We start from the raw sequence: 19,478 nt of genomic DNA, 5'->3' as shown, positions 1-19,478 counted from the left end.
GAAAATGAAATTTTGCATTTAGACGGGCTATACTGTAGCAAAAGTCATCACATGTCTGCCACAATCATGTGTGTTCTTAAAAGTGTATTCCACGTCTTCCATGTCGAGAGCAGTTTTGATTTGGGCTTACATGGTAAACAACAAAAATGAATGTGTTGGGCATTGTTTAAATCAGACGCATACATTTGTCCAAATGTGGCCCAATAAATGCATTGTGGGTTTCCTGGACGTCGTCTACATCGCTAAAAGAAAAATCGAAGTCCACACGGAAGTAATACAAATAACGCTTTTCAAAACAAAAGCAGCACCATTGTATCAAATTTATTTTGTAATTTATGATTGGCCTCACGCGAGCCGGACAGGGACGTACAAAGGGCCGGATGTGGCCCGCGGACCGCAGAATACCCACGTCTGGGTTAGGTGGTATAAAGCTGTACAAGGAGCGGCGTGGCTCGGTTGGAAGAGCGGCCATGTCAGCAAGTTTAGGGTTTCTGGTTCCATTCCTGTTTCCGTCATCCTAGTCACTGCCATTGTGTCCTTGAGCAAGACACTTTACACTTTCCCAGTGTCACCCACACTGTTTTAAATGGAGCTTAAAGATATGGGGTTCACTATGTTAAGCGCTTTGAGTCTCGAGAGAAAAAGCGCTATATAAATATAATTTACTTCACTATTTATTTTCACGCTGTGTGTGACTCAAAGGTTGTCTACTTGAATGTGTTCACTTGCACACAGAAGCTGTAGGGTGGAAATGAGACAGCCGAGCTTCAAATACTCCCATCCTTCTGATCACTTCATGCTATGCTGATCAAATAATCTAATTACTCAGGCCTCTGTCAAAGGCCTGACATCTTTTCATTTCCTTAACACAAGCTTAACATTGCAGCCGGTTAACACACAAGCTTTTAAATTTAATAAACACTAGTACAGCCTTTGCCGAGTAATTCATATAACAGCATCCATTAATCATGACAGTCTTTTTTAGGTATATTTGTTAGCTAGAGAGCAGGAGTTAAAGTGGAATTGACTAACATTTAGTCATATCTTAGTGCACGTATCAAACAGGTTTTATTTGAGGAAACTTACCTCACATACTGGAAGGCTCTTGTTTGGGAACCGGTGCCATAGACCTAGCACAACAACAGGAGAAATGTTAGTGCTATAATGATGAGTCACACTCACCACCAGGATTTGATTAATAGCATTTTGATCAGGCTCCGAAAAGCACCAAACAATGCACCCAAATCAGACGAGTTTAAAATTAAATATGACATATGATGTGTTGTTACTCAGAAACACCGCTATGAATCAGGTTAATTTATGCAGGAGAAAGAAAGAAACAGAAAAAATTATAAAATACCAATCTTAGGCCAAGTCAGTGAGTTCAACAAATGAACAGTAAGACTTTACATAGCAATGGAGTGAAATAAAGTCAAAAATGTTAACAACTTTCAATTTTGATATGTACATTACTCAAACCTATGAAGAACACAAACAAATCAAATTAGATAAAAATAGAACTTGGTTGCAAGACAGTTACTGTAAATTTTAGGGTTGTAATGTGACGGTATAATCACATAATTGCTTCGACTGATTTTTAAAATGTACATTTAATGAATCACCTGCTAGTATTCTCCAAATGCATTATACAAAACACAATATAATTTTTAAACAAATAACTGATTTTAGCACTATTCCTGGACATAAATAAAAGTAATAATCCAAAACGTAGCTGCTCTGTATTTTCTGAGGGGTGTGTAATGATCTCGGATAGCAGTAGACCTCTGTGTCAATAATCAAAGGATCAATTAGTCGAACGATAAATAAAACTAGGGAATTCCCTCGGAAATTTTGATGGGCCTGCGATCTGTGCTGTGAACCTCTGGCCCAGTGTTGAATGCCAAAGTTAATATAAAACCTAAGATTCAAAGTGACTTTATCTGTACCCGAAGGTAGATTTGTTTTGCAGTGTAAAATGGAGAATGGCAACTGCCTATAAATTTTAATCAACAAAAGTATTAACGCAAAGCCAATTACAACATGACAAAATACTCAACAGACTGCCTGAGACCAGGATTAGGAAAAGAAGAAAGGAAAAGTCACTTGAACAATGAAAAGAGTCAGAGTAAAAGTTGATAAGACAGTAAGATCAAACTACCATGAATTGATAAATTAATTTAAAATAAATACATATGTGCAATATAGCTATAATTTGTTTAAAAGAATAGCTGTTGATGGAACAAAGCTGATCCTATCTGTCTTTCTCTCTGGCACTCATCGAGGGTGGACGCTCCCCTTTCCTCTCCCTTATCTCTCCTGCGTGCTTCTTTGTCTTGTCTTAACTTTCTTGTTGCCTCTTTTTGCACTGCTCTCCAAATCTAAATATTGGAACTATTTAACTGGCCTCAACGAAATTGACAGTGGCAGGTGGGGAGTTTGACTGGGGCGGTACACCTGTCACACAGTAACGCAGGTGTCCTAAGGCGAGCTCAGGGAGGACAGAAACCTCCCGTGGAGCAGAAGGGCAAAAGCTCGCTTGAACCTGGTTTTATCAAAAAGCGACGTCGCTTGTTGCCTCTTTTTGCACTGCTCTCCAAATCTAAATATTGGAACTATTTAACTGGCCTCAACGAAATTGACAAGATCTTGGGTTTGGGGGAACCTGCTTGTCGTGACGGAGCGGTTATTGCTGGACACACGATGGACTCTTGGGAGAAGAAGGAGTGTTGCGTGCCTGGCGACCCTTTTCTGTCGAGGACGTGAAGATATCTACCTATTCGGAATTATGACAACAGGACATCTGCTGATTGGAGTAAGAGTTGCTCTGGTTTGTCGACAAATTGGAAGTTGCTGGCAGTCTTCAAAGTACCCCAAAGCTGCCACAAATGATTGGAGGATGCGGGAAGAACTGTGGACACTCTTGTGATTTGGATAACATCGGGCTGTCTGCCCTCGCAGGATGAATTTGAGGACCAGTCATGGACAATTTAGAGTGAAAAGCAAATTTTATTTTTACTCGCATACAAAACATTCTAACTTGGATTGTTTCCCTGGCTTCGAGACTCTCCCAAAGGACAGTGCAGCGAGGACACAACAAACTCCCTTCTTGTCTCTCATGGACACACACCTGTTGTTGTTGACTTTGGACTAGCGACTGCACAAGATCAAGGCCGCGGAACAGAGACACACTGCAGGCTTACACAAGAAACATGCATTCAAAAAAAAATACGCCACACATACACACCCCACGCCCCCCAACCCAACGCCCTCGACGCAAATCCCATAGGGGTGATGAAAGGATGGTCAGTGCCTGAGAGCTGCGGCCTACCACCATGACCCCGCACACCCTTCCCTCTGTTGCTAGATATCTCGAGATGTACGTTGTAATATGTATATGTGCTTTGCTATAGAGGTTTTTTCCCACTCCAGACTGGGCCCCCTTAGGAGCCCAGTCTAGATTGTAATTTTTTACTCATCCTTCCCCAGCGTTTGACCTTTTTCCCCATCTTTTACAGGGCGCCTTGTGGCGACCCATCAGCGTTACTGTTCTGTAACCCTGTACACTGTTTGTTTGTCTAATCTTGAACGGGTTTGTGCTGAAAACAAAGTTTTGTTGTACTTGTGCAATGACAATAAAGACCTATTTATCCATCTATCTATCTATCTATCTATCTATCTATCTATCTATCTATCTATCTATCTATCTATCTATCTATCTATCTATCAATGTGATGTCGGTCCACCTTTTGCAGCTATTACATCTTCAACTCTTTTGGGAAGGCTGTCCACAAGGTTGAAAGTGTGTTTATAGGACTTTTCGACCATTCTTCCAAAAGCGCATTGGTGAGATCACACACTGATGTTGATTGAGAAGGCCTGGCTCTCATTCTCCATTCTAATTCAACCCAAAGGTGTTCTATCAGTTTCAGGTCAGGACTTTGTGCAGGCCAGTCAAGTCCATCCGTACCAGACTCTCTCATCCATGTCTTTATGGACCCACAGTCATGTTGGAAGAGGAAGGGGCCTGCTCCAAACTGTTCCCGCAAGGTTGGTAGCATGGAATTGTCCAAAATGTTTTGGTATCCTGGAGCATTCAAAGTTCCTTTCACTGGAACTTAGGGGCTAAGCCCAACTCCTGAAAAACAACCCCACACCATAATTCCTCCGCTGACCCCTCTCTGTCAGTTTACGTGGCCTACCACTTCGTGGCTGAGTTGCTGTTGTTCCCAAACTCTTCCATTTTCTTATAATAAAGCCGACAGTTGACTTTGGAATATTTAAGAGCGAGGAAATTTCATGACTGGATTTGTTGCACAGGTGGCATCCTATGACAGTTCCACGCAGGAACTCACTGAGCTCCTGAGCGCGGCCCATTCTTTCACAAATGTTTGTAGAAACAGTCTCCATGCCTAAGTGCTTGATTTTATACACCTGTGATTAGGACACCTGATTCTGATCATTTGGATGGGTGGCCAAATACTTTTGGCAATATAGTGTAAGTATGTGTCTTGGGAAACCGAGTTACGATGCAAGTCTTCATCATAATTTGTTCATGAGTGCGGTAGAAGCAGCAAGTATACATAGCTCACTACTTAGTCTGTATATGTCACGATCCATGGTTAGTCTGCTGATAGCATCATATAGTGTCAAAAATAAAACGTGCCCTCTTCACTTTTGCCCTAGTGTTTGCATTTTACGTCGTGGAAAATGTTAAATCCATACATCTTTTGGCGCTGCGGGTGAAAAATGAAACTTCCTCATCTGACAAGGAAAATCATCCGATTGGCTCTACCTCGTAGCTAACCCCCAATAGTCTCTCATATTTGACGCTATTAAAGGACTGTGATTGGATATATTCCGAACTTGTCCCACTCATCTACAAAATGAAATTAAATATGATTGGATTTCGTTCATGTCAACATGTTCAGTGGATTTCTCCGTCACTGCCGTTCATTTTGTCATTCCCACCCTTGCTCTCTTCTCAGACACGCTTCATTCAAACAAACAGTAGCAATGAACACTTCACTTTCTCAGTAACGGCAACGGCATTGCAAAAACAATAATTGGATTACTCGTTACTGACAAAAATAACAGCGTTAGGAGCGCCGTTATACTCTAACGCCGTTATCACCAACACTGGGTATGATGCATCACATCACACCAATTTTTAATATCACCCATGTTTGTACTCATTGTCCCAAAAGAGACTGAAATTGCTGTGTCTACTTTGTAATGGCCTGATTTACAAAAGTGCTCCAACACATAGAATAAAAAACATAGGAGAGAGCACACATACGTGTAGGGAGCCAGTCGAGGAGCACACGTTTTGTTAGTTAAAATGTCCAAAATCCAGCCCACAAGATTATTACTTACATTTAAATGCTCTAAAATACAAATTAAAATGTGAGATAGAATCGGATTAAAAGCAAATGAAAAGTCAATGAACAAAAGTCGACACCCATTACTGTCCAGGTGTTTAAAAAGCAAATGAAGACTTAGTAAGTGTACCTATTTTAGGCCTCTAAGCAAACTGCAGTGGATCAAGGGCATGTTCAATGATTTTGATTTTATTCCTCAGTGACTGAACGTTTCCCAAAAGCATTGAGGGCAAAGGAATCCTGGTGAGCTGCTGCTTCTTTAAGCCTCTTCCGCTTCTTCCTTGTTGAGTCACGTTTATTGCCATTAAAATCTTTACTAAAATACTTCAAGATAAACTTTTGCAGTTGAGATGTGACACCTGTCACGTGAGTCAGACTCACAGAGTTGAGCTGCAGTAGTACGTCTCTGGAGTACACGTACCGTGTCCTTGCCGTATTGATAGCACAGCTGACATCGGTCGCAAATAAAAAAATGACAAAAAAATGGCACAGCAGGGCCATATAAAAGAGGTCCATTCTAGTCAGCAGCAGGTTGAGTACTTAAATATAAAACACTCACAGGACAAACAAAAGCACACAGACAATTAAAACATGTATAAAAACTCAACACTGACGCCAAACTCTCAGGGCCTGTCGCAGCGTGCGCATGCATGCACGCACCTATGAATAAAATAGTTCTAAAAAATAAATAGTGGTTTATAATAACATATTAACATTAGCATGCAAACAACTGAACAGCATACGTACAGATGGTACCGAGTATCAAAATTAGCTAAATTTCAAGCAGAAAAAGTTAGCATGCTGCCGGTAACATGTAAACATAAGAACAGTTGGCATACTTGCAAGAAGACACCAAGTATCAAAATCCATTTTTTTTAGGTTCAAATTAATACAATTAGCTTAAGTACTAGCATAAAATGTTAGCATTCTAACTTTAGCATGTTACACTCCCAGTGTCAGCAGTTACGACACTAATGCTGATTTAAGTGGCCCAATCAGGATTAACTATCATGGTACTATCAGTATAGACTGATGCTCCAATGTGATTAGATTAACTGGTTGTCACATCAACAAGTCTATGATAAAGATGAAAGTGATGTTAGATGTTCATTTATCAATTTAATTCATCATTTTCATCGCATTGTTTTCTTCATGTAAAACTATATTTTCTATTACATGTGTTTTGTGTTAATATCAATGGAAGACAATAATTAGATATACATGTTTTCTTACAGGAAAAAAGGGGTTCAGTTTTCACCCAACCTTTTTGAATGGATTACTAAAAAATAACATGTACAACTGAATATCCAGCAGTGGTAATTCTGTTGACTAAAAATGTTCGTCTTCGTTATCGTTGACAACCTATTTTCTATTGATGAAATTAGGATGATAACGAATAAAAAGAAAAGCACGTCGACTAAAATAATGATGAAATTAAATAACAATTGATTTAAATTAAACAAAAATGTTGACAGATGAAATCCAATCATATTTAAAGGGGAACTGGACTTTTTTTGGAATTTTGCCTATCATCCACAATCCTAATGTAAGACAAGTACCGGTACACATTTTTTCTTTTTTTTTAATGCATTCTAAATGGTAAATAAATGCGATCAAAAGTCCGCTTACAGTTGAGCCTATGGGAGTCGCTCTATTCTCCCTATAAAGCCTTTAGAAATCATCCAAACACCCCCTTTATTAAGGTTTTATATACATCAGGGTTTCCTCTTAATGTATTTGATTGTGGCGGTGTGCCCCGTCAACATATTAGCCGCCAAACCTAACAAAAAAACAATAATATAATATATGTATGAAGAAGACACACTAATAAGTCCAACAATATTATTTAGCTTTTATTGACAATTTTATTCAAACGACGGGCCCAATTCCAACAGGTATTTCCTCCCTTCACTCACGTCTGTCTCACTTAACCCTTTCTCATTCTCCACCGACACGGTGTGTTCACAGACTATGGAAAAAATTAACATCATAACACACTAACAGACATTAACACCAGTTTGTAGTTACAGTATGAATGGATGTTTATAGCTTATTATTTGCGCACTACTGACTAGAGATGCAGCAAAAATTTGGCCGCAAAAAAAGACGTACTTTGATCACTGGAGCAGCGCTGCTGAAACCGAACGTTGTGATAATGTAAGCAATACGCACGGGATTGTTTGGGTCGGAGGCAGCATGTCCGCGCTGTGGACGTAATTTAATATATTTGAGATGTGCCCATGGACAGTGATCTTCACAATTTAAGATGACACTGACAGCTTTTAAGGAGAGGAATGCTCCCAGCAGCACTAAGCAAGTGTGATGTCAGGCTCTCTGCAGCTCGAGTAGCTGAGAGAGTACCACAAGAGAACCACAAGAGTAAATAGTCTTTAAACACGAGTACAATCTATAATAACACCAGAAATAGATGCTGGACTTGTTGCCAGTTGGTTTTCATTAAAAAAGAATGACTAAAACAGTGGTTCTTAAACTTATTGGAGGTACCGAACCCCACCAATGTCATATGCGCATTCACCCAACCCTTTAGTGAAAAAATAAATAAATAAAAAATTCTAATTCAAGACAAAGTTATATGTTTTTTTTACTGGTTCACAAAATTAACCGTGCAAGAACATCCCCTTGTTCAAAGAATAAAACCAACACATGAACTCACAACAAATTACACATCTGCAAATCAGATGGAAAATTAGAGGTAACATTGTTTAGGGGTATCCATAATACGCCGATAGGGAGAAGTTTTTATTTACACGATGAGTTGGGTGTGTCTTGACCTCCGCAATATATATACACACAGTATGTATGTATATATATATATATATATATATATATATATATATATATATATATATATATATATATATATATATATATATATATATATATATATATATATATATATATAATTCTCAACAAAATATGTTGTACAATAAGCAGCAACTATTGAAAAATAGAGCAAAATTATATTTAAGAAAAAAATACTGAAATTATAATAATAATGTAATTATAATACTATAATTAATAACAGATTTGTTTTAAATGTATGTATAATATCTTTGTTGCAATTTTAATTAATTAATGCTTCATAGCAAATAATGTCCTATTACCCAAGCTCCTAGCCATGTCCCAGGCAATCTGAGGAAACCCTGTACATGCTGTAAGTATATATGTAATGTAGAAACAGGCACATTTATAGTAAGATTCAATAGTTTCGCATTATGTGCAATAGTTTCAAAAATCCACGTGAGTGTGAATGTTGTCTGTCTATCTCTGTTGGCCCTGCGATGAGGTGGCAACTTGTGCAGGGTGTGCCCCGCCTTCTGCCCGTGTGCAGCTGAAATATACTCCAGCACGTGTCAACATTGGCACACAATCTTGTAAACACGGCGCTGCTATAAATAGTTTGTCTGCATTAGTGCTTATAATAACAATATCACTAATACTTGGATAATATTCAAGTCACAAAATGTAAATGGGGTATTGTTGGCGGTTTTTGGATGGTTATTTTGGGGGTTTTATGGGCAGAGTAGAAGACCTCTCATTGGCTCCACAGACTTGTATTTACATTTATTTAAGAGTTAGAATGCTTTTTTTTTTAATTACATCTGTCGTCATGATGATTGTGAATAGGCAAAATACAAATAAAAAAGTGCGGTTCACTTTTAAAGACGGTAGGGCAGGACCAAAATCGCTTACTTTACCACATGCCCGAAAATAAATACTTCCTTCAAAAATAGCTACTTTTGAAGTAGACCATGGTGCCGCGAGCTAAGCTTTTCCGCCAATACATATACCTGTACAGTGCAATACAAGAAGAAGTCCACTTACGGCTGTAAAATTATAAGAAGGACACGAGTGTTGCTGGCCTTGCTTTTTCTTTAAGTCCTCTATTCCACCCATAAAAGCAAATAAATAACCATCCAAAAAGCGCCAATGATACTTTATTTACATTTTGTGACTTGAATATTAACCAAGTTTTAGTGATATTGTTGTTATAAGCACTAACACAGAAACTATTGTTGACATGATTGATTGGTGAGCTGCTGCCTCGCTTGTGAAAGTTTATTCTAGATCAAAAACCTTGCCTCTTACCTGGATAGTAGGAGGAGGGTGACGTAATCCGACAACCTGGTACACTTTGACAGGCAATTTATTCCTTAAAATGGCGAGAACAAAAAATAAAAGATGCTTGGTTCCACCCCCCTTTTCTTCGCGAGAATTATGAGTCATTCTTCATCTAAAACGTCACTATAACAAGATTATATAAATCGGCATCTAATGACAGCAGACACTGTACAGTAAGTGATGTTTTATTATAATTGTTGGCTTTCATGAAGTCTGCAATGAGTCTGCAATGCGCGTGCAGCAACCGGCAGATGTGTTTTTCGGCGTCTTGCTATGTTTGTTTGAGTGAATCTGTGCGTGTTTTTATGCCTAAATTCTTTCGCTCTTAAGTGATAAGTGCTTTTAATGATTGTACTGTACATCCAGAGCAATGGAGCTCCTACTTTTCGCTGTTTTGTGGACTTTGACTGGCTTAATTTTTGAGTGCAGCGGAGTGTCACTTCCGCGTCCGAGAATCTAATTCACTCGGGACCTACTATTGCATCTTAATAACCTGAATCAAATCACGCCGAACATCCAGCTGCCTGATTTGATCCGGAGGGATTTAAATAATCTGAGCAACAAGTACTTTAGAGGAGTTAATAAAAGGAAGCGTGGGAAAAGAGGAGGTGTCAAACTGCAAATGAGGAAACGGCAGATAACCTGCCTCCCCTGGTTATGGGGAACGTCCAGTCCTTGCGAAACAAACTCGATGAGCTTCAAGGAAACGCTCGCTTCCTCCAAGACTGCAGAGACTGCTGTGTTATGGCATTTACGGAGACATGGCTTACCGTGGTCGACTCGGACAACGACGTGATCATAGATGGATTTGGCATTCCATTTCGCTTGGATTGTGACACACAAGCAACCAGGAAATCCAGCGGAGGGGGCCTGTGCATCTACATCAACAAGCACTACTGCGGCGCTGTCACTGTCAGAGAAAGACTGTGCACACCTGATGTGGAACTTCTGACGGTGTCGCTTTGTCCATTTTATTTTACCCCGTGAGTTTCCACAATTATTTTTAACAACTGTGTACATTTGCAAAGCAAACCCTACCACAGCCACAAGTACTATAGTGGACATAGTACAAAAACTACAGTCTATCTCACCTGAAGCACCTAATTTTTGGTGATTTTAATCATGTGTCCCTAAAGAAATCCCTGTCTGGTTTTTATCAATATGTAGGTTGTCCAAACAGACAGAACAAGTCATTAGATTGATTAATTGAAACTTTAATTAGTAGATTGCACAGTACAGTACATATTCCGTACAATTGACCACTAAATGGTAACACCCGAATAAGTTTTTCAACTTGTTTAAGTCGGGGTACACGTAAATCAATTCATGGATAAATCTAGATCTGTTATGGCACAATAAAAGGTGCATATAAATCCATCCCCCTGCCTCCCTTAGGGTCTGCAGATCATAACTGTGTGATGCTCCTCCCAACATATAAAACGGTATTAAAGAATGAAAAAAGCCAGACCAAAGAAGTTAAAATATGGTCTGAGAATTCCACTGCTTGTCTGCAGGGTTGTTTTGACTGCACCATGTGGGATGTGTTCTTTGACTCTTGTAAAATGGTAAATGTGTTATACTTGTATAGCGCTTATCTACCTTCAAGGTATTCAAAGCGCTTTGACACTCTTTCCACATTCACACACACATTCACACACTGATGGCGGGAGCTGCCATGCAAGTTGCTAACCACGACTCATCAGGAGCAAGGGTGAAGTGTCTTGCTCAAGGACACAACGGACATGACGAGGTTGGTAGAAGGTGGGGATTGAACCAGGAACCCTCAGGATGCTGGCACGGCTACTCTCCCAACTGCACCGTGCCATTGGGAGAGTAAGGGAATTGATGAACTCTCAGATGTCAACTGCTCTTATATTTCCTTCTGCGAGAACATGATCATCCTAACCTAGACTATTAGATGTATCCTAATAATAAACCTTGGATGTCTAAATCAGTTCAATCCAGTGTTAAGAGGAAGAAAGTAGATTTAGTCAAGGAGAAGCATATGATATGGAGGCAGCAAAAAAAGAACTGAAAGTTGAAATATTAAGGGTTAAACAAAATTATAAAACAAAAATGTTGAATAAATTGGCTGCAGGGAACCTTGCAACCTTGTAAGCGTAAAAGCAACATTACAATAGAGGGCAACATATCCAATATTGATTTGGCTAATGCTCTTAACACATTTTATCTGAGATTTAACCAGCAGCAAGATTTTAATGACAATATTGAGGATTTGAGACTAAATCTAAAGGATGATCACCACTTCATTAAAGAGCAAAGTCAAGTGAAAAGGTGTTTACTTTCACTGAAGACTAACAAATGTCCAGGCTCTGATATAATCAGTGGTATCATGCGCAAAGCAACTACCGGTAAGTTTTATATTTTCTTATATTTTTAATCTGAATTAAGCGTGCATCGTGTTCCAAGTGCATGGAAGCTTGCCATGATTATCCCTGTCCCTAAAAGCAGCATCAATTACTTTGAATGACTTTAAGGCCAGTTGCCCTTATTTCACTTGTGATGAAATGTTTTGAATGACTTTAAGGCCAGTTGCCCTTATTTCACTTGTGATGAAATGTTTTGAAAGAATTGTAAAGTTTCATCTTACAACAGAAATCGAACATGTACTCGACCCTATGTAGTTTGCCTATAGGGCACACAGAGGAGTGGTAGATGCTTCAACCACGCTTCTTAACATTTTATTCAGAATGATTGTGAATGATTCCTCCCAAAAAGTGCAGTTCACATTTAAAGACGGGTAGAGCAGGAGCAAGATTGCTTACTTTATCACATGTCCAAAAATAAATGGGTACTTTAAAACTAACTACTTTTGTAGTAGACCATGATGTCGCGAGCTGAGCTGAGCTTACACGCCAATATATATACCTGTACAGTGCACTTTAATCGATGTTCAGCTGATGTTCTGTTCAGCTTTTAATTAAACAACTTGACAACCCAAAATACCTGATGTCATTTTTCAAGATAACACACAAATACAGCTATGTGAGACATAATTATGTTAATTTTATTAACACTGGTTGCTGTATATACATGGGACAGTGGCTTGGACGCCAATTATTGTGCACACTCAGTGTTATACACAATACAGAATAAAATTTGTTTTCTCATATGACCATAACCATGCACACATATTTTTACAAACCGTACACTGGCATTGAGTGTTCTTTTTTTTCTTTTTTTTTAACAAACTATGGATCACTGATTATTTCTGTTTGATCATAATTTTCTAAATAAATAGTAGGCCAACATGATAAAATGTGCACATGACATTTTAATAGAAGAGAAAATAGTTACAATGTTATTGAACATATTAGTTAAAGTATGATATCTCTAAGTTATGCACTCCAAATTGCCAACAGTTCATGTATACAATTTTGTGTATGCAAATAATGTAACACTATAATATAGAAGTTCTCATTACATTGTTAATGTCATTTAAACATTTAAACATCACATACATGTTAATGTTCCATTTCTATTTTCTTTGTTAAATAAATACAATTATTTTGATACAAATGTACGCACTGCATATAATTTAAATTTACACTCCGGTCAGAGCAAGTGAATACGTTGTACCCCGCCATGCACTTAGCTATACCCAGCTTGTTTGCTTAATAAAATGGCGAACGATCTGCTCCGTTGCATAATACACTGAGAAATTAACTTTAAAAAAATGATGAGGCTTTGATTAGTCTCTTAGTCTGAATTGATTCCAAAATAATAGGATACACCATTTTCAGGTTTATTGAAATGGATCTGTATATGCTAAGTTATGCAGTGTTGACTTATGATGTACAGTAATTGTAATAAACTTAATAAAAGTGGTATCAAGTAAACTTCAAAGATGTGTTATACTTTATATTTTAGTCGATGAAATGTATTGTAATTTTAGTTGATTCAAATGTTGAATGACTAGAACAATTGAAAACTGCTGTAAAAATTAACACTGACATCCACTGTATTTATAAAATATATACAGTACAAAAACTATAAAAATGCTTGCAGAGTGCAGACTTCGCCAGGCCCTATCTCCATCCATCCATCCATTTTCTACCGTTTATCCCTTTCAGGGTCGCGGGGGGTGCTGGAGCCTATCTATGATTGTAGCTGAGGCCCGATCTCCCAAAAGTCAAAAATCCTTTGAAGAAATCTCGAACCCAGACAGTGATCTGTATCAACCCCAAAATCTAATCACTTGTTCTTTGCTTGTTCCATTCCTGACATTTCCTGAAATGTTTTTCAAGCCATGTTGCTGAGTAACTAACAGTCAAATCTCAGCGAATATATACGGTAACCAACCTCCTGGTGGAGGTAATTGATGCAGTGAAATTTGTAAGTTCACCAAAATGATCAACAGCACTGATTGCACAGACGAGATTCTTGGTATTAGCTTGATTAATAAAGGCTGTTAGCAGTTATTTAGTGATCCACTTTTCTCCCAATATAACATGTATACATACAGTATTTGTAAATAATATTTTTCATTAGGTTTTCCTTACTAAAATCACCCACAAAATCACTTGTTCTTTATCCCATGTTGGGCAATTCCTGAAAGTTTCATGAAAATACGCTGGTTTTTTTAGTTATCTTGCCAGGTAGCTAAATAGCTAAATAACTAACTGACAAAACACTGGCGATCACATAACGTCCTGGTCGAGTTAACAATGCACACAAGCTATAAGATTAAAATCCTTACAGTGAGAGGTTCTCCCTGAAGGGCCTGCAGGATGAAGTTGCTCACGACGCGGCCATCATTCATGTGCATTCGGGAGCCAAACGTGTTGAAGATCCTCGCCACTCTTACTTCTACTCCTTCCTAAGAGCATAATAATTATATCAACATTATTTCATTGTATTTTTGTAATATTCCATTGTAAATTAGTATACCAGACTGCTCAGTTTATGTATATTCTTGTCATCAGAACATATCCAGCCCTTTTCACTTAAGTTTACATCACTAATGTCAAATATTCATTGCATGAAAAGTGGAATTAACTTCAGTAGACTCCACCACACATACAGACTCATAATAAACAAGGTAAGCTGTGTTATACATTTTTTTTCCCAAACATCCTTGGCTTTCACAGGTGGGACTAATGTACCAACGCTTCTGCAAGGTGCGATAGATATGCACACTTTGGAGGCTGGGCAACATGAATAAAAACATGAACATTATGCAGATGGCTCTCTTCTAAATGGGGAAATATGAAACAAAAAAATGTAGACACAATGGGGACAAGGTGTGAAAGGGTCATGGAAGTTGAGGCTATTGTGTAGAAATGAATAGTGGTACAGTAGCACAAATTGCTTCGGTACACATGCATAATGATTTGTTACAGACTCCTGTTTTAAGGTCACATTTTGGTGGATTATAGGTACAGTAAGGGACCCACATGCAAAACAAAACTGCTTAGCATTTGAGTTAACAGCTTTTAATCTTTAAAATTAAACATAAAAAAAAACCTGCTAACGTGTAATTAATAGTAAGTAAAAGGCTGAAGTGCACCATTAAAAGTTCCAGCTTGTAGAAGGGTTTGCCGTCTCTCCTGAACAATGCCAATACACTGCTTTCGTCTTATCCACTTGTATTGTCCGCTTACATATTTCACAGTTAGGGCAAAGCGCTCTTGAACAGACGACTTTAACGACGCAGGAAGAGTCATGTTCAGCCATTATTTTGTAGTTAATCTAAGATGAAAAAACAAAGCCGCGGATGGATCAATAAAGTCTTGAACGAATGATTGTCTGTTAACAGGGAACGGAAAACAACAAAGAAATTGAAGAATTCGCTAACATAAGGAGACAATGGATGACCAGGTGACTAAAAGCATTTTAGTTATTAAGCAAACTAAAACTCCAAACATGAGCATGTAATGCAAGTAAACAAGGGCTACAGCAAGAAAACTAAAAATCAATACCACAGCTCTTGAGATGTAGCATGCCTCAGTACCTTATTGCAATTGCAATGAAAAGGGTTTGTTTTAACCCTATTCATGTATTCCTGCTCTCTGAAAGAAGTGATTACTAATGATTACCAAGTATTGATTAACATTACTGGCCCTGAAGGAAAAAAGATTGTGGCTTTTACGTCCAAAGATACGTCCTATCACATTTATGTGCGCCGTGTTACTACGCTCTCACAAAAATTGTTTCTTTTGAAGTGTTTTCATACAGTTTGTTACTTCCAAGATTTCTTGGTTATTATGAGACTAGCCTTAGTCCAAACGTTTTTTCGAAACACTATCAAAGCATTTTCCTACTACAGTATTAGCATTTAAATTAAAAAGATGAATATCCATTGCAGATTTTTTACATGTGCATGGGGGTGTCTAACTTTTTTCCACCAGCTGTTGCATACTGAAAGATCAGAGGACGCGGGGACAACTTTGATAAAGCCAAATACACAAATATTCAGACTGCTACTGTTTTTCAAAACTCTAAGTTCTCTGAGTGGAAGTTGACATAATTCAGACACCAAAACGTCTTCCTCAATGATGAAATATTAGATATACCGAAAAGATGGTGATGTAGACACGGTAAAAAAATTTGTTTTAAATATTTGAAGATAAGCCGGACTACATTCAGCTTGAGCTCCTCCATTCCACACCTTGGAGTACTTTAGCAGTAAGGCCCAGAGCATTGTCCAGTCATAATTTTGTATGTTGTTAGGTTGAACCTTTTCCACAGGTTGCATCATGAGATTCAGTCTAACATGTTTTCTGTATGTAACAGAAGGTCTAATTTAATGCCTTTTTATGCCTTTTTTTAATGCCACTTAAAATAAAAGTAATGATGCCCAATGTCCTACTGCAGATATTATATATGCTTAAAAGCTTACAATCGTTTTTTTAGACACAATTGTAAGCATTTGACAATGATAATCTTGAATAGTTGAAAAGTTTACATGAACTGTTACTCTCTAGCAAATCAGAATGGGCTCCAAGGACTGTTTGATGTGAGTGTTTTCTATTTTCATTTATTTTATACTGCAGAAGTTGTTGTTGGTCACGCCAAAGAAATTTGACACTGTTAACTGCTGTATGGCTTTAATCGTGACTTGTGATTAGCCAAGAGCATGTGTGATTTTTGATGCCCATTGAGCAAAGTTTTGAGGTCTTTTTACACATGCTGCAGAACGCCTCTCTGGGTTTTCAAGCCAAGGGCTTTAACTAGCGTTCACTAATGTTGACAAAGAAAACAAGAAGCTCACAAAAACTTCCCACATCCAAAAAGACATAATAAAGACCATTTTCATTAAAGACAATATAAAAACAAATTAATATGATGCTTTTGTTTTTTTGTTCCATTTTCTTTTGTTATTCCTTCCAAATGTTTCATGTTTCCTTGGGCTGTTCTTTCCTTATGGTAGTTCTGTTGCAATTTCTGAGTTAAAGTTAGAAAATTATAGCGAACAATTATTTTTAACGTCCACTCCTACGGTTTCGAAGCAATGTGCGCATTAATAGTGATGCTTCCACTACTACACACAAGAAAACATGTGGAAGAGTCACTCAAGTGCTGAGACTGGTGCACAGAGTGAGATCTGTATGCAGTTTGAAAGCCAGAGACAAAGAAAGAAACACACGGACATAGCAATTTATCGATGACTGCAAATTTAAGTTCATTTTTATTTATTGTTCCATGAACTGACTTATTGACGATCAGTCCCAGCCTACAATTGTAAGAATTTTTAAAATACTTTTTAATGCCATTTAAGGCAATCATTTTTGCAAAATCCATTAAATGACTTAATGCTTTTTATTTACCTGTATGTCCAAACAAGGTCTTGTTATCTTTCTGAAGACCCTGTGTGGGTGCGGTGTTTGATCCACATTCCTGGTCACAAATATGTCAACCTTACAGATTCCTCCAGGAGGCCCCTAAAGCTAAACAAGCTTGGTCTTGTGACATAAAAAATAAGTTTTCTGTAGGTCTAAAATTTTTGAAAATGCTTAATTTCCAATTATGCAAATTTAACAATTGCATCATCACATCCTAATGAAGGCTGACATTGAAACCTTGGCATATTTCAAGATAAGCTCAAGCTGAAACAACTTGTCTATTTTTTAATTGCATAAATGGGCTTTTAATATCAATTCTTGTCATGATCTGCATAGTCACTACAGTCTTATTTAAGTAACAACATTTCACTTCTGACATGTTTTTCTTTCAATGTATTGCGTAAGACCACGTGTAAATGTTAATAGATTTTGATTACATGACTATGCGATGGAAGAAGCGATTATCTCGCCGGTGTGCACAAATGACTGACAGTTGAATATTAACCACAAGAATTATACCGATGTCTGTGGGGAGAAAAAATAGCAGCTGAGTAAGGAGCAAAGACTGAAGCTGATAAATAAATATCACTGGACTGCATGAAAGGCAAGAAAGTCAATCATAGCAGACCATTAAAGGCTGGTGTCAATCAAACCATTATCAGGGAAGATTATTCTGGAAAATAATTCATGGCTACACCAATTTGTGTCCTACCTACTGTGTTTAAACTGTGTTCTGTTTGGTTTCCTTGAAAGTGTGACACTTGAGGGCTGCGTTCATATTCATCTGCCAAGTATATGAATTATGTAGGCAAGATTTGTGGCATCACACAAAAGTTCGAGGCTGATTTGGGCCAGGCTTGTGATATTATGTAAACATTTGACTGTGTTCAAACATATTTTTCAATACTCTCGGCCAGACCCAAGCACTTGCTAAACAATTTGTTTATACGTACAGTATCCCACAAAACGGGAGTACATCCTTCCGATTTTAGCAACCTTTTTTTTTTTAATATCTTCTAAAGTGACGAAAGGTTAGAGAGTAATGCTAAATCCGAATACCCCCTTACCCTTTGTTTTAGCCGACCCCTCTTGGTTTTGCCCGGTCACGTCAATCAAGTGGTGTTTGAATTCTTCGTCAGGTAAGGGTAAAGGGCCAAGTGTTAGGGTCGCACTGACCTCGAAGCGAAATGCGCTCGCAAACCTCCCTACATATCGATTGCGAGGACAAACATGGCAGACCAGAAAACCAGAGAAGCATACACATGTAGGTAGTAATAAGCGTAATTTTTCACAGTAACACCAAATGTTTGGCCTGGTTAGAATGACGATGTTTCAAACACAAATACACAATGAAACACATTTTACATACCGTAAGGTGACGCGCCAGCACATGCATATTTTGCAGAAAACGTCTTTTCAATCGTCGTCTTCTTAATAAAGACAGGCGAAGGAAAAAAAAGAGAGCCCCGGCAGAGCCGAAGATTGTGTGCGGCGGCATCTTGAAAGTAAACAAACATTTGTCGCATCTGCCTTACGTCACTGCCAGCAAACAGCGAGGGTTGGTGATGTAGCGAGACTGGAGCGACGTCCAAATTCTTAGGGGCGTATTTTCAACACTTCGCCATGGCACGAAAGGGGAGGGTTAAAATTAAGGGAAAGGGGAAAGAAGGGGTAATCGGATTGAGCCAAAACTTGGATATACATGAGAGTAGTCCATGTACAGCTTGTACAGCAGTAAAGATTAGTCGAAAACATAGTCGAAAAAGTTTACATACACTTGTAGAGAACATAATGTCATGGCTGTCTTGAGTTTCCAATAATTTCTACAACTCTTATCTTTTTGTGATAGAGTGATTGGAGCACATACTTGTCGGTCACAAAAAACATTCATGAAGTTTGGTTCTTTTATGTATTTATTATGGGTCTACTGAAAATGTGACCAAATCTGCTGGGTCAAAAGTATACATACAGCAATGTTAATATTTGGTTACATGTCCCTTGGCAAGTTTCACTGCAATAAGGCGCTTTTGGTAGCCATCCACAAGCTTCTGGTTGAGTTTTTGACCACTCCTCTTGACAGAATTGGTGGAGTTCAGCTAAATTTGTTGGTTTTCTGACATGGACGTGTTTTTTAAGCATTGTCCACACGCAG

At 38.2% G+C, this 19,478-nt stretch overlaps 1 protein-coding gene across 2 annotated transcripts in view; it reads right to left on the bottom strand.

Annotated features, from left to right (window-relative positions):
• uxs1 (UDP-glucuronate decarboxylase 1) overlaps positions 1-19,478 on the bottom strand; it is a 120,970-nt gene that overhangs the window by 16,731 nt on the left and 84,761 nt on the right. For both annotated transcript variants that reach the window (XM_061971054.2, XM_061971055.2), the window contains exons 10-11: positions 14,242-14,361; positions 1,087-1,130 (exon numbers count right to left, since the gene is read on the bottom strand). In XM_061971054.2, coding sequence (XP_061827038.1) covers positions 1,087-1,130; positions 14,242-14,361 — 164 coding nt within the window. The remainder of the gene's footprint in view (positions 1-1,086; positions 1,131-14,241; positions 14,362-19,478) is intronic.

This window comes from Nerophis lumbriciformis, linkage group LG13, assembly GCF_033978685.3.
Source record: "Nerophis lumbriciformis linkage group LG13, RoL_Nlum_v2.1, whole genome shotgun sequence".
Taxonomy (NCBI): domain Eukaryota; kingdom Metazoa; phylum Chordata; class Actinopteri; order Syngnathiformes; family Syngnathidae; genus Nerophis; species Nerophis lumbriciformis.
The sequence above is the reverse complement of the archived record's forward strand: the minus strand, read 5'-3'. Positions and strand labels throughout refer to the sequence as shown.